We start from the raw sequence: 15592 nt of genomic DNA on the forward strand, positions 1-15592 counted from the left end.
GTCATGTGGCCAGCATGACTAAGCCACTTCTGGCGAACCAGAACAGCACATGGAAACACTGCTTACCTTCCCACCGGAGCGGTACCTATTTATCTACTTGCACTTTGACGTGCTTTCGAACTGCTAGGTTGGCAGGAGCAGGGACTGAGCAACAGGAGCTCACCCTGTCATGGGGATTCGAACCGCAAGCCCTAAGCTCTGTGGTTTAGACCACATCACCAGCCGCGTCCCTTTACCATTACCTTATTCTCACATAAGCAGCAGTTCCTCCAATGCTAACCAGATTAGGAGCCCCACCAGTGACCCTATTCATTTCTGCAGCTGATCACATAGGGCCTGCTGGGTGTCTGCATTGGGTTTGGTTTGCTAATTGGCTGTTAATCCTTAGCATCCTCTCTGAAATCCTGCTGTCTCACCCTTGTGTCCCATTGCTTAGATGAAGAGCCAAGAGAATTTAGAGAAACAACACAAAGAGATGAAAGGGACAGTGAAGTCACTTAAGCTGGAAGTGAAAGACAAAATGAGAACCGGTTTGAAGGATCTGAGTCAATCCCCTCCAAAGCTTTTGGGAGAACTGGAGACTACTTTTGAGATTGAAAGAAGACCTCAGAGTGACTTGGAAAGTCTGAAGGAAAATTATCCTTTCACAAATAATGAGGGAAGAATGCTGTGCTTTGATGAAAAGCTGGACCTTTCCAAAGTCCACATCACGGTAAACACAACCCTACTAAAATCAGTGTTAAAATAATCAGAGCTGCTTCAGACCATCAATTTTGCATGCAAGCAAGAATAATTCTTCCTGTATTTTGCGTCTTATGGATCTGTTTGAAGCAACCAACCCCTGCATCTTCCCTGCTGTGGTACACCTGCATTGGAAACACAAATGCAGGAAGCTTTCCCCCATACTCAAGCTCCTAGACTTTGATCTCTGCCACTTACACTCCTAGTTTCTATTTCTTTAAAAATAAAAAACTAGAGGTCTAAACCTGTTTTAAATAAACAAAACAAACAAACAAACAAACAAACTCCTTGAGCTGCTGGAACTTGCTAGTAGGGTTCTGTATTTAAGCAGAGTAGCTGCAGCTGCATGGTGTTCATAGCCCTGGGAGTTTATGATGTCACTGTCCTGTGTTCATTATATGATAATTACCAGGCAGCAAATCCTACCTTAATCTTTTTATCAGGCCACCTGTTTCAATCTGTTCTCTTTTCTCTCAAGGATGAACAATGGCGTGGAAAAGCACGCCGAGAACAGCTGCAGCACCATGAGGATCGGCTCAAGGTACCACAACAGTTCATGTACTAGGTTCCCAGCCTTTGAGTGGGGCAGCGGGCTAATATTTCCAGTTATTGTGGGGGGTCATAGTTTTCCTTGATAATATATACACCTTTTCCCCGCGACGGGGTGAGCTCCCGTTGTTCAGTCCCAGCTGCTGCCCACTTAGCAGTTTGAAAGAACGTCAAAGTGCAAGTAGATAAATAGGTACTGCTCCTGCGGGAAGGGAAACGGCGTTTCTGTGCACTGCACTGGTTTTAGTCATGCTGGCCACATGACCCAGAAAAACTGTCTGCGGACAAACATCAGCTCCCTTGGCCTGTAAAGTGAGATGAGTCGTCTGCAACTGGACCTAACGGTCAGGGATACCTTTACCTTTACCTTTAAGCACCCCTTTATTGATATAGCACAGAATTATCTAATAAACCAGTCAGTTAACTCAGTGTGTTCTTTAAGGCTCAGCTTCGTCAGTGCATGTCAAAGCAAGTGGAGGTGTTAATTAAAGGAAAACAGCAGACTGAGGGCACCCTCCATAGCCTGAAGAGGCAAGTTGATGCATTGGATGAACTAGTTAGCAGTACTTCAACAGACTCGCAGTTTCCGTCCTTGAACTCCTCAGGGTTAACTGACTCTCTGCACGAAGAGTCAGTTCTCACAATGAACCAGGTACGTTTCCACATTGATTTGGATTTACTGCTTCTGTGTAGGAGAGAGCCTTTCTATTTTCATTTATTTTAAAGTATACCCTGCCTTTTGATCAAGTAATGATCAGTGGCTTACACCAGAAAAAAATAGCCAATGGCTCTTGTTCCTCTGCTGGGAGCAGGGTCCAGAGTGTCCTCCTTTCCCTCCTTACCCCTCCCAGAAGAGCTGTTGAAGCAGTTCTTTCTGGCTGGAGGCAAGTAGTAGAAAACTTTCTCCCTATGTCTTGTGTTTGCTTGAATAATAGAAATTAATTCTCTGTGGTCTGAATATAGATTTGCTTTTCACATGCATATTTTCTAAAAAATTTGGAGCTTAATTGTATGTTGGTTTTTAACAGGATTTTGTGATAGCTTTGTGTTAAAATGTGTGTCCCTCCATGCATAACCTGATACTTCAACATTTCATCTCACTGAGGCTGTTTCTCCCAAACTACACCCACCTATCCCCCATCTGATGTCAGCTGTGGAGCAGGTGGAGATGTGGCTAGATAGACTGTGGAACTGATCCCTGCAGAAAGCAGTCCTGTCAGTCTCATGCTCAGCACTTGGGGACCCTGACAATCACCTGGCTGCTGGGCGCTGGGAAAGCACTGCACAAGGGACATCCCAACCATCTGTCAAAGTTGCCCCATAAGGGCTGATAAGGATCTGGCCCACTGAGCCAAGCAGGCTTTTCACTCTTGATTCACTGAAAGCAGGGGTGTGTGTCTTGAAAATTTAGCTGCTCCTCTTCTAGTTCAGTCCCTGCTTTTACTCAAAGCAGATATGTTCTTTTTCTCCTATTTGTGTTTCTGCTCAGTTTTTTGTTTAGCATTTCTTTAAATTCCTTAGTATCCTTTGTCTCCTATTTGTTTCTACGTAACCACTCTAGTTTGTATTTTGCTTTTTTTCCTTACCTCTTTGCTGTTGGCTCTTCTTGCCCTCTGTCCCTGTTTTGTGAGATGGCTGCAACGACCAAAGCTAAAATAAAATGCATGTTACAGTGGTTAAGAAAAAGCCTCCCAGATGGCTGCCTTGGAATAAACTGCCATGGATCTCTTTCAAGTCCTTTTAGTAGACACTCCAGTAACAGGCTTTCTCTGCAGAGCCAATTGCCTAAACTATAACAGGTTTGATTCTAGTTATATCCTTTTACTGAACCACCTTGTTAGCAGTTTATATTTTGGAAAGGCTTTTGGAAAACTTCAGCACAGGAGGAAGGGACTGGGAGATGTACTACTCTGAGCAATGAATTTATTCACTTTGAATGTTCTGACCTGCTTATCTTGAATAAAAGTTTTGTGTATCCTTTCTCTTTATATTTTACCAAATATTTTAGCCTGCTGTAAGACTTACAATAATATAATCAAAATAATAATCATAGGGATTATGCTGCTGCTATTATCCATATCCCAGAAGCAAGAAAAGTCAAGGGCTCTTGCAATGTGTTGTCTTCTCAGTTTTTTTGCTCATTGAATGGGGATATCTTTTCTAGTTTTCTAGATCTCCTTCCAGGACATCAACAGGTATTTCAACACAATCTCCAGGTATTCATCAGTACAAGGCATAATCCCAGCAGGTAAGAGGGGTGGGGTGATAACAGTGGAATTGATCAATAAATGTTAAAATTTAGACTGAAATATAAACACAATTTCTAGGGCAGGGTGACTGTGGCCCTGCAAATGTTGGACTCCAACTCTCATCAGCCCCAGCCAGCATAGCCATTGGTCAGGGGTGATGGGAACTGAAATCCAGCAACTCCTGGAGGGCCACAGGTTAGCCACCTCATTCAAGGGAGTGTGTAGTTCTTATTTCTAAGTATGACATTTTTTGGAAAGTCTAGCATCTGTGTAACCAGCCTTCCTCCATGTAACTCAGGGGGGGGGGGAGAGTTACAACTCACACCTATATCTTGCATCAAACACTGAGGTCATGCTCATGATTTATGGCACTTATGCTTACAGTTTTTAATTGCTAATGACAGCCTTCCCCATCCTGGTGCCCTCGATATGTTTTGTACAATTCTGTGTAGCCCCCGGTTGGGGTAGGGTAACCTGTGGAGAGCAGTGCATGAGGTTCTTCTACATCTTCTGTAGGGCATTCCAGAACCTTAAGTGGGATCCAAGCCTGTTACCTGTTCTGGAGCAGGAAAAGCTCAGAAAAGCAGGGGGAGGGGGAGACACCACTCCAAGGTCACATCTTGCCACAGGAAAATGAGGAGAGGACATAATTGCCCTCATCTAACTATTCCTCCATAGCACCTCCAGATTTGCAGTCTCCTGCATGTTGTTCTTACATACACATAATTAAGATTACACCCCCATTGAGTGATGAGCAGGACTCCTTAAAGTGTCCAAGTCATGGAATTCTGCCCATGGTGTCCTAGCAGCAGTTTTACCTTCAAGCAATGGCACATCAGCCCTGAGTAAAGAGCACCTGGGTTGGACCAGGTGGAGGACTTATCCCACCTAATCTGAGGTGTTAGTGGAAGCAATGCCAGGGAGCTGTCAGAGAACCTGGAGACATTTTCAGTCTCTCAGGCCTATCTCCCCCCCCCCCCCCCCCAGATTTTATCTCCAGCATTGTTGGTCAAGCCCACATACAGACCACAATTTAATTATAGCACCTCTGCCCTGGATGAGGTCACACCAGCAGTTCCCAATGGAGTAAAGGTCTGCCTAAGCCTATAACAGTACCTTTCACAGAGTTTGACAGGGTGCGTAATGTTGAATAAACCAACCTTCCAAAAGGTAAAGCATTTCTGGGTGGCATAATCCCCACTGCTCCCTAGTGGACCATTATCATCTCTTTAGGCGTCATCTGTTTCTAGAGTGGCCTCCTTGCTGTAGTGATCCTTACTTCTCCCTGCTGCACATTGTGTTGGATTCATTATTTTTATATAGTCATAAAGGCTTTGTGGTGGGTTGCCTTGCTTTTCTAGTGCTGTACATTGTGGGGGAAGCTAGGTAGCCCCTTCCACAGGAGAGCATCAGTTGGATTAAACCCTATCTTGTCACCTAGAGGGAGGTGCTCTCACCAGCCTTCTGGACTGCCCTTCCTAGATGCAGAGAATAATTAATTCATGGTAAGCAGCTCCCCTTTTCCTAGCTCCGCTAGCAGTAGGAAGGTAAAAGCTTACCCAGAACCTGGAGCAACACAGTACCTCAGTTTACTTCCAGCCAGACCAGCATCACCTTTCATGCTTTAGAAATGACTTCAAGCTAAAAAGTTAACTAAAAATCCTGTTAATCATCAGTAAATTGGTATGATTGTAACCTTGCTTGCCATTTGTGGCAAGCGTATTTTACAGTAATCATTGAAGTTTTTTATTATTATTTTTATAGGCAAGCGGTGAAATGCAGCTGTATTGGTGCAGCCCGTGCCAATAGCCTGGCTTTGAAGGCATCAGAAGACTACCTCATTGGTTTCCAAGTCCCTGTTAACATTCCTAAAGACATTTTAGTTGTGAGCTCAGGTGTTTTTATTATGTATGCACACTTACTTGAATTTTTATTTCTATGGAGCACTTCTGCAATGCAAGCTAGAGTGTAGCATTTGCAGTATTGAAAGTTACAGCCATTGATGTATGTATCCTTTTGTTTGTGGGGTAGGGGTGCGTGCATTTATTTATATGTGGGTGAATGGGCATAAGTTTTTTAAGCATTTTTGGTGAAAATTTGTATACTGTTGAATTTTTTTAAAAAATAAATATCCCCCCCTCCCAAATACACCTTGCATTTTCTTCTGCTTACTATAAACATAAATATTTATTGACTGGTTGTTCCACCAGGTTCCTATGCATATCTAGGATGTTACAAGGCAGGGATGGGGAACCTCAGGCCAAAAAGCAAAGTACAGCCTTCCTAGGCTGCTTTATGTATCTAGTCCTTGGCTATATACCCTTCTGTGTCATGCATTCTTTGCCTGCATGGTGTGTTTGTGTAGAAATATCAACCTGTGCACAGCTGGAATGTTGCCTACTTTACAAATGCAGTGGATGTGACTTTTTGAAACTAGCTCCACCCAGGTTGCCTGTAAGGGATCAAGGCTCTCTGAAAAAAGTTGCCCACCTAAGGGATTTGAATGTGTTCTAGATTTTGCAGCAATAACTGCTTCCATATTTCCACCAGAAGCAAATTTACTCCCCACTATGAAGGAGGTATTTAAAGTATGGGGGTTGTCTCAATCTACCTACTTAGAAGATGCAGGGTCATGTGACTTAACTTTTATACAGACTGGCTGTCTCACCTCACTTCCCCTTCTCACCCCCCCCCAACAGAGCTTTTTCTCAGTTTACACACACAAGTTTTGTCTCAGCTCTTAATTCTGTTGCAGTTTACCTCAAATAGTACTTTATTCTAATTCCTGCTTAAACTCTTAAAATAAAAAGTAACTTTCTCCTCTATTTCTCTCTCTCTTTCCACTCCCATTCTGTGATCCAGGACTGCAGTGGATTCTGCCACAGCAAATGGCTGTTGTCCATTTGAGCTACTGTGGAAAACTAGCATAAACTTTATTAACATAGCAAAAGCTGACGTTTGTTCACTAGGGGTTGTTCTAAGTAGACTCATTGGAAGTAACATGACGTTACTTAGGTTTACTAATTTCAGTGGTGTCTACCATTTGAATAAAAGGGTGGAATACAAAACAACCCTTAGCTATTTTTTACTGGTCTGAATGTTGAGATCCACCACGCATACTTGAAATTTAAGCAATGCTGCACTTACAAAAATGAAGTGAGCCCCCTTTACCTAACAATAATAAAACATGTGCTTTTCAAGATCAGTTTTTCTTCCATCAAACTGATTATGCAACTTCACAATTCTTCAGTGATATTCTCCAATGAACTTTAATGATTAAGACTGACGAGATCCAAGAGCAAGTGGAACCAGAAAGTTCAAAAGCAAAGCTCAAGAGGGAGAACTGTACTTTCCACCATTCCAAATCTAGGGCTGGGTAATGCTGCATTGGGTGGGATTTTCAACACCATTCCACCATGTGTGAGGATTGCCCCTGTTAAAATGGGAACTTGATTTTTTTCTAACAGTTTCCTCTATTTGGAGAGCCTACCTTTCAGCCAAGATTAATCCACAGAAATGTACATTAGTGATAAATGAGTGTTTTCTAGCAGCCTTTCTGGTTGTTGCCTGTTTATAGCAATAAGGTTTTAGGCTCTTCCCTACCGGAGGTTTAGATAAAAAAGAAGATCTGCAACTAGACTTGAGGACTGGTTGATGGTGAAGCAGCACATCTGTTAGTCTTAACATTCTGTGCTTTAACTAAGTGTTCTGCAAAAGGATTTAAAGTCTAAAGGCAAGCATGCTGATTGTGCTTCAGCTACATAGGTATGTAGCAGCTCACCTAGAATGATGGTGGGGTTTTTTGCTTTCACACTACCATAAATATTCATAGAGAGCAGGCTAGGGAGGATTAAGTTTGATACATTATACAATAAAGCCATCTATCACCTTCTGTGACAAATATTACACGGGTCTAGAACCTTCACACATAGAATAATATAGCAAAACTACAACAACTGTGGTCTAGTGGGTTCATATAAAAAGGGATACTTGCTTCATGTGACCCACAATCCACACCCTCTTGAGTGCACATCTTCAAAGAACGACCACTGTCATTTATCTAGATACAGGTACTTTATTTACAAATATTTAGATAATAGCATTGTTACAATAAATGAGTACAGCAGCCCAAATAAGTCCTGTCACAGAAACAAAGACCTACTGTAACTTATAATTTGGAGGATATAAGGGGGGGGGGGTATTGCACCACCAACAAGCTGCAGAAAGTGATTGCCTTTGCCCAAACTTAAAATTGTATATCAACTGGTCATGGTCCCCGGGCAAAAACCCCACATGGTGCAATCCAAGCTGCATCTTTTGTAATACCCATCTATTTTAAGAATCTTAGGTTGGGGGAGAGAAACCTATCCAGAGCCAAACAAAAAGGAAACACACAAAGGGACAGTGTACACATTATCCAAACACTTAAATCATCTGCACATTCCAGTTTTGGCTTTTATTTAACATTGACTGTACAGTATGCTGGTTATCACCCTTTGCTTTTACATAGTTGAACATGGCCTTGCTTAGTGTCTTTACAGGGCTAAAAACAAAAAAAACCTATGCTATATTTGAAGCATTGCAGTCAATATAGTGAAACATAGTGAAACATAGTGAAGCCCAATCAAGCTTAACCCATTTGTTGCCCTCTTTTTCTTTTAAATAGCAGGTTGTTATGGAAGAGTTACAGTACAGTTAAGATTGTTTACATATGTGGTGGCTCCAACCCAAGTAGACAGACAGGTCTGCATATACACAATTGCTCTGAATTACTTCTCTCAACGTTCTTTGCAACCACAGCATGGAGGAAGAACTGAGGAGGAGCAGAAATTAAGCCTATGTCAACTGTAGTGTCAAATGCCACGGTATGGTTCAAAATCCCTAGAGTGTAAAATGCTTGACAGTCCAGTTGAGAATATATCTTTTCATAAAAGTGTAAGATGTCCAACAGCCCATCCTTCCTATACAATAAGGCAGGAAATGAAGCTGGATTAATGCAAAAAGTCTTCCCAAAGAGAGAGGAAAAGTATATTAGCACACCAGCAATTGCACAAGACCAGGAATATTAAACAAAAGCAGCAATAGGCTGACGACAGTGCCAAGATAGGACAGATACTATTACACTGGGGTAGGTGTTCTTTTGCACTGTGTCAGGAACCAGCTTCCTAAGCACAACCTCCAAATGCCAACACCACGGAATCAAGCCAATGGTCAGTGAACTGCAGTTACTAAAGCTGGGGGTGATGTGGTCATTAATTAGGTTGAACTGTACAGACCAATATATTACCTATTCTAGTGCCAGTAAATCAGTTTGTTTTTATTTCATTAAGATCATATACACAGAATGTACTTTTTAAAGTGTTAGCTCTGTTCCTTCAAAATTTATACATATTTACGTTCTGTTAACAAGGGCCACAAAAGGTAAAAATGGTAAGGAGAAGGAAGAGGTGGGTGGCATCAAGCTACAGCGCACAAGCACAAGATAGATACTTGCCATGTGGGAGGCCAAGATGGATGAAGGCTAACACTCCTGCAATGAGTGCTCCCGCTCCCACGCCACCACCACCACCAACTGCATAATAGGGGATCCTTCCCACTAAAAAGGGAATCTTATGCAGGATCCCACTCTAATCATGTAGGTTGTTTCACAGCAAATCAACTTTTTTTGTTACTAAAAGGGACAGATCCAGACCACTTGCAGACTGCGAGGAAAGGCTGAAGCTAGTAAAGTTAAATTTTACAAGAGACAAAGCCCTGCAGAAAGAGAAAGAATAATAATAAAAATCATGAGGTCCAACCATCAGTGCTCTGTTTTGTAAATCATGTATTGGTGACACCTATTCACAAGGACTGGGGTGGGGGGAGACTTCTAGATTTACCATGCAGGGAGAGGGTATGACTCTACTTGCCTTTGATAACCTGATTACATCTAAGTTTCTCTTATTTATTTTTTAGCAGTTTAGTGCTGTGTTAAACTGTTGCCTCAGGAGTTTTAATTAAACCCAGTAAGATGGACAGAGGAAACTGAAGCAGCCAAAAGCACTGCTCCTAACAGAGGTGAAAGGTCAGAAACAGAGCCAAGAAGTGAGGTCACTAGCAGCCACAGCCTTCTCTCTGCGGCTGGGGTTCACTGGTTAGTCGGCCACCCTGTGGAGCTGAAGGCTTATGTTGTACACCAGATTCTGCAGCGTTTAGATCCAGGCTCCCGTCTTGGATGTTCTGATAGATTTTCTTGGCAGCCTCTAGGAATGCATCCTCAACATTCTCTCCTCTGATAAAAGGGAAAGCAGCAATATTAACTTAGAATGTATATAGAAAGCCTGTTGCACAAAGAATTTCACATACCCACCATTAACTATCCAGGAGCAATGCAGCACAGAGCTTCTACCCTTTTTTCCATTCATATTTCATAGGTATTAAGGTTGCACAACCCATCTATTTTAGCCGCCACCACTATGGAAACATCAACAGAGCATCTTGCAATGGCCATTTTCTTTGCTTCAGATATTCTGCATCAGCAGCCCTAGTGTCTTCATAGCACACATCAGGATGGTGTGGATTCCTGCACGCCTTCCTGCCATATGTCTCAACTAACCCCGGATTACTCTTCTCACTTTTACATGGGGCAAGGAAAGCAGATGCAAGAGGATTCTCAGTTGGTACACCCCACTTCAGATTAATGGAGCCAGCTGAGGATGCCCTGCCTGAAGGACCCCAAACTCCTGTAGCCAATGTTGCCTTTTGCATCTGTTCCATGGAGCACTTCAATTCCACCACGCACTACCTTGCTTTAGAGCAAGAATTTCTAGTTCACAGGGCAGAAATTCCTGAATAGGTCATGAGTCTAAGATCCCAAAACATCAAATGATTGATAAATTATGTTTAACTTGAAGGAGCAAATTGCAGTGAAACTATGGCTCACACACTCCTTCCCTCCTCTCCTCTGGCACAGCCACAGGGAGATTTGAAAGCCTCCTTTTTAAAAAGTAAACCTCAGTTTTAGCACGGCACCCAAACTCTAAACTGCAATTAAGATTAACTATTCCCTGTTTGAAACAAACATGGTTTGAAGATGGTTTGTTTCAATAAAGTGCAGTTAAAATAAAGCAACAGTTTGCTTGATACAAAGACAAACAACAGTTAAAAAACTGAAGCAAAAACTTCCACTCTCTTCCTCGAGGCCATGCCAAAAGAGGAATGTGTGAGCCCAAAGCTCACTCTAGCTCCTTCCCATCATGATAAACCATGGTTTTTTGTGACATCTGAACACAGCTGTTATATTATCTTTTTTGAATTGCTGTGGTTGGCGTTGGGGTTGGGGTTAGGCCAGTGTGGACATTCTCAGTCAAACCTCTGAACATGCCAGAATTGCTTCTTACCGTCAACAAGGAACAGGAATCAGATTCCTCTTGTTTCCCCAACACCAAAGCCACCTTATGGGGCTTAGCTAAGCTTCTATGCCCTCACTATAATGTATATTAGTACAGTGGTACCTCGGGTTAAGTACTTAATTCATTCTCGAGGTCCATACTTAACCTGAAACTGTTCTTAACCTGAAGCACCACTTTAGCTAATGGGGCCTTCCGCTGAGCCATCAGAGCACGATTTCTGTTCTCATCCTGAAGCAAAGTTCTTAGCCCAAGGTACTATTTCTGGGTTAGCGGAGCCTGTAATCTGAAGCATATGTAACCCGAGGCACCACTGTATTCTAATGAGCAAAAGTCAGACATGTGACACTGATGAACACAGCAACTAATGTGAGGAAGTAAACAGTTAATTAACAACTGAGTGAAGAATTACACTGGACAAAAGGGTAAGCAATACCTAATGCTTTTCCAGGAAAAGAGCAAGTAGTGACAGCAAGATTGGGAAGGTATCAAGGGGGTATAATTGCTCAAGCTACAGAGACTAAAAATCAAAGTACCCCTCACAGCAGATTAGGGATGAATCCACATAAGCAATTTTGGTTTCAAGAAATCAAGACTCAGTACTTACGTTTTAGCACTCGCTTCAAGAAACAGCAATCCTGTTTAGAAACAAAATACAACTTTAGCATAGGCAGGAATAGCAAGTGCCCCATACCAAACCTCACAAATAAGAGTCCCCAAAGAACTCCAGGGTCAGTAGTTTGCATAACCAGATCTGTAAGTGAGACAACTCAGGCCCTGAATCGCTGAGGTCTCCCCGCTCCCGAAAACAGCTTCTGGGAGTTATCATGGCCTAGAATCCAACCTATACACTCACAGCACTGGAGTAGCAACACCCACCATTCTCTTCAGCAAACTGTTTGGCTTCTTCATATGTCACATCCCTCTGCGCTTCCAGATCCGCTTTATTTCCTATAAGGATTATCACCTGCATCCGGAATAAGGCACAAAAAGATTGCTGATAAACTGGCAGTCCCTGTTGAAGGCAAGAGGTCAACAGCTGCATGCTAGTCCTACTCCCTAGGCTCCAGCATCCTGCAGCTGCCACTTTAGCCCTCCTGTGACATGCCTGAGTAGAGCTGGTAAAGATAATCCTTTTATGCAAGGCTATACAGATCAGGAAAACCAAAATCAAATGCTGCCAGAACTTCAAGTGTGAATGTTAAGTGACACTTCAACTTCTTATTACTGCAGGGCCATTCAGATTCAAGAAAGGCTATTATGCAATAAAATAGTCACACTAATGAGGAAGTGAACCTGGCTAGGTAGAACTAACTTCTGTGGAGAACAGAACCAAATCAGGAACAGATGTATTCAAATCACTTGATGCTACACACGGTGGAAGGGAACCAACTTCAACTGCAGATATAGGGTGGTATTTAGCCTCAAAAAAAAACCCCAAACCAAATCCTATGTGTCTTTCTGTAAAAAAGATTTAAATCAAGTCTTACTGACTACAGTAGTGATTTAAATCATATCCACCCTGGTTGGCTCTTTCCAACTATTTTTCTTCCCTTTTCTCCTCAATGACTCTTGCCATTACCTTCACACTGTACTCCTTCTGGCAGCAATTATGTTCATTTATAATTTTGGGGAAATTATACTTCATAAGATGACAACCAGCAGCAGCTTATGCAACAGGGTGGTAATTTAGCCTTGTGTTCTGATTCCATGCTTTGGGACAAGGCCTTTTAATCAAAGCCACGACCTTCGCTTTAACAATTTAATCACTGGTAGCAAATTTAAAGCCAGTTCAGTGTGGATGAGCGTTAGTGGCACCCTTGATTTCAAACCAACCCCATTTTGATGCCTTGATGTAATGGGAAATAAAAAATAAATTAAAAGGTAGCTTTTCCATTTGGCAAGTACTGTAGTAGTTTAAGTGGTAACTTTGTGTCTTTATCAACAAATTGCTACTTATCACACTCTCAACATCTCCCAAAGATAACAAAATAGGTCATATTTGTTTGATTTTAAATGTAAACAACGAAAAGGCAGATGTTCAAAGGGTGTTTTGACAGCCCTACAGTTAATGCAACCATTTTTAAACAGCCAAACTCACAGTATTTGGATTAGTTAGGTTCCTTGCATCTGTCAGCCAGCTGCTTAGATGGTTATACGTGCTTCTTCTGCAGAAGACAGAAAGGGCAAAACTAAGTACTTATAGGGTCACACCAGCATAATATGTCAGTTTATTTCCTATTATACTTTGAGGATGGTACTGGACACAACAGGAACATGTTACTTCCAATTTAGGCAATTGAATTGAGCTGTTAACAGAGATTCTTGCTTGTTTTTCATTTCCCTGATTTTCAAGGGGAAATCTGTTAAGACAAAATGTTGCAAAAATCTCCTCTTAAAGAGCTATTGTCTGGAGGGTGGGGTCGGGGAGAACACTGATCTTGTGCGTCTGGGGAACATACACATACGCCCAAGATACAGAAAGGTGAAGTATTGTTTGCTAGGGTTTGCAATGGTCTGAAAAACCATTCTCTTATTTTGTAGGACTAACCAATGTGCCTCGTTCCCAAGCTTGCTCTGTATCTTTTCCAAAATTAGAATAGTTAAACTTAGTTTAGAAACCTCTGGTTTTAATTCAGCCTACTGTAAAGGCAGTAAAATATCAATCCCATAACTAGACTCCATAATTTATTTATTTATTAGCCCAACACGGAGCTGACAAGTACTCCCAACTTCTTGCACTTAGCAACAGGCTTCATGTCCTATTTAAAATAGACTAAAATAGGACTAAAATAGTCCTATTTTTTCCGTGGGGCATTCTTCACTCAGTTCAGTTCCATGACACCATACAGGAAGCTAGATGCACAGGAGATAGCGAAGTATTCCCAAAAACAGATGCTCCTGATGAGCCAATGTGTCTCTGTCCCACTTACTAGCAAAGAACCTTTGGCAAGCTACCAAAGCCCAGAAACTCAACAACCCCAGATACTTGACTTTTAAGAATATTGCTCTTCCTTCTCCAGACTGTTGTTCCTGGGCATGGCCAAAAAAAGAGAAGTGTTTACAGGTATTACATAACATTAAGGGCTAAGAAAGGAGCAGCTGTTAAAGCCGCAACCTTGGCTAAAGTTCCTCTTAAAATCAAGACAATGACTTGACACTTATATCATCCTGAAAAGATGTAATTAGGTTTGCTTGTTTTTCTAAAAAGTGACCATGCTTTAAAAACCTGTTTTGAGTCACATGCCCCTTACAGAAATATCAGCAAAAACAAACAAACAAACAAAACCTTGGTGCATTGTGTTGATAAAGTTGGCAGAAAAGGCCATTCCACCACCAGCACCTTTCTCCTGCAGTACTAGAACTTGGGGTCACCTAAAGCAACAAACAGTAGATTCTGGACAGACAAGAGAATAAATACCCTACTTTGTGCATAGCTAACCTCTGGAATTCACTTCCATAAAATTTAGAGACTGCTGCTAGTTTTGAAATGAATTAGCTAAATTTATGGAAGCAGGTCTTTCACAGTTGAGATGGCACCTTCACGTCCAGAGCCGAAACTCCTGGGGTTCTGGGGAATATTGCTGGGGCAATAATGACAGAGGGCCACTGTGTTCATGACCTGCCTGTGGGCTTCCCAGAAACATCTGACTGGCCGTTTTTTGAGAGCAAAGATATTGATGAGAAGGAGCCCCCAACTGATCCAGGAGTGTCATTCTTGTCCTATTAAGAGCTAGGAAAGTAGTGAGTTTAACCTCAGCAGCTGCTGTATGACTGCTGTAGGTAACATAAGAGTGTACTAAGGGTGTCTATAGCACAAGAAGGCCTCTTACCTAGTAATATCGTAGACCATAAGAGCGCCTGCTGCTCCTCTGTAGTAGCTCCGTGTGACAGCCCTGAATCTCTCCTGTCCTGCTGTATCCCAGATCTGCAGCTTAATTTTTTGGCCACTAACTTCAATTATTCTTGTACCAAACTCAACACCAATTGTATGGGGACAATCTGCCATAACTGTTGCCAAAAAGGAGAGAGAGAGACAGAGAGAGAGTCAGGCGACCAGTACTTCCATTTAGAGCTCTCAATAGCAACACTGAGCATGTGCATGTAAAACTGAAAACCTGCTTAATCTCAACTTCAGAATTCATCTCACCCATCCCAACAAAAAGAAAAAGGAAACCTAACTGCTATTAAAGTTCTGTACTTCATTAACAAAATTATTATCTTTTTTCTATATAACTCTATCCCATCCCCAAGCTGTTCAGGTTCATTTTCTCATCAAGAATGAGAAAGAGACAGCTGTCCTGCCAAAAACCACACTAGCTCTTGACCTCCGTTATCTGTTTTGTTCTTAAACAAATTTAAGGTATGCCTTATTTTTAAAAATCCTGGTCAAATAGAAAGAAAGCTGGACTTTAAGGGCTTTGGTAACTTACAGTCCAGTTAAAACCTACGCCTAAGCTGGGAAAAGTAATACTGGACCTAACTGCTGACCAGGCAGTCAATCTTAAGTAAACCAGCACAAGGCACATAAGTGAGTCATGTGGCCTCAAGGGAATGTAGAAGCTTTGTCAACCCATGATGCTCTTCCAACCCCAGTTAAGACAGAGATTGAAAATAGTGTCCAACTGTAATAGTGGCACATTAAACAATTTTGCTAAGTGTCTT

At 41.9% G+C, this 15592-nt stretch overlaps 2 protein-coding genes across 7 annotated transcripts in view; one reads left to right on the plus strand and one right to left on the minus strand.

Moving 5' to 3' along the window:
* CNTRL (centriolin) overlaps positions 1 to 5685 on the plus strand; it is a 68294-nt gene extending 62609 nt beyond the window's left edge. For all 6 annotated transcript variants that reach the window (XM_083422815.1, XM_083422814.1, XM_083422813.1 and 3 more), the window contains 5 exons: positions 437 to 712; positions 1220 to 1282; positions 1733 to 1942; positions 3455 to 3538; positions 5304 to 5685. In XM_083422815.1, coding sequence (XP_083278941.1) covers positions 437 to 712; positions 1220 to 1282; positions 1733 to 1942; positions 3455 to 3529 — 624 coding nt within the window. In that variant the 3' untranslated portion in view covers positions 3530 to 3538; positions 5304 to 5685. The remainder of the gene's footprint in view (positions 1 to 436; positions 713 to 1219; positions 1283 to 1732; positions 1943 to 3454; positions 3539 to 5303) is intronic.
* Positions 5686 to 7594: 1909 nt separating this feature from the next.
* RAB14 (RAB14, member RAS oncogene family) overlaps positions 7595 to 15592 on the minus strand; it is a 35573-nt gene continuing 27575 nt past the window's right edge. Inside the window, exons 4-8 of the mRNA XM_083423212.1 lie at positions 14761 to 14938; positions 13029 to 13095; positions 11807 to 11894; positions 11535 to 11565; positions 7595 to 9810 (exon numbers count right to left, since the gene is read on the minus strand). Of these exons, the coding sequence (XP_083279338.1) occupies positions 9633 to 9810; positions 11535 to 11565; positions 11807 to 11894; positions 13029 to 13095; positions 14761 to 14938 (542 nt within the window). The 3' untranslated portion in view covers positions 7595 to 9632. The remainder of the gene's footprint in view (positions 9811 to 11534; positions 11566 to 11806; positions 11895 to 13028; positions 13096 to 14760; positions 14939 to 15592) is intronic.

Source organism: Podarcis tiliguerta (assembly GCF_965153285.1).
Source record: "Podarcis tiliguerta genome assembly, chromosome: Z".
Lineage (NCBI taxonomy): Eukaryota > Metazoa > Chordata > Lepidosauria > Squamata > Lacertidae > Podarcis > Podarcis tiliguerta.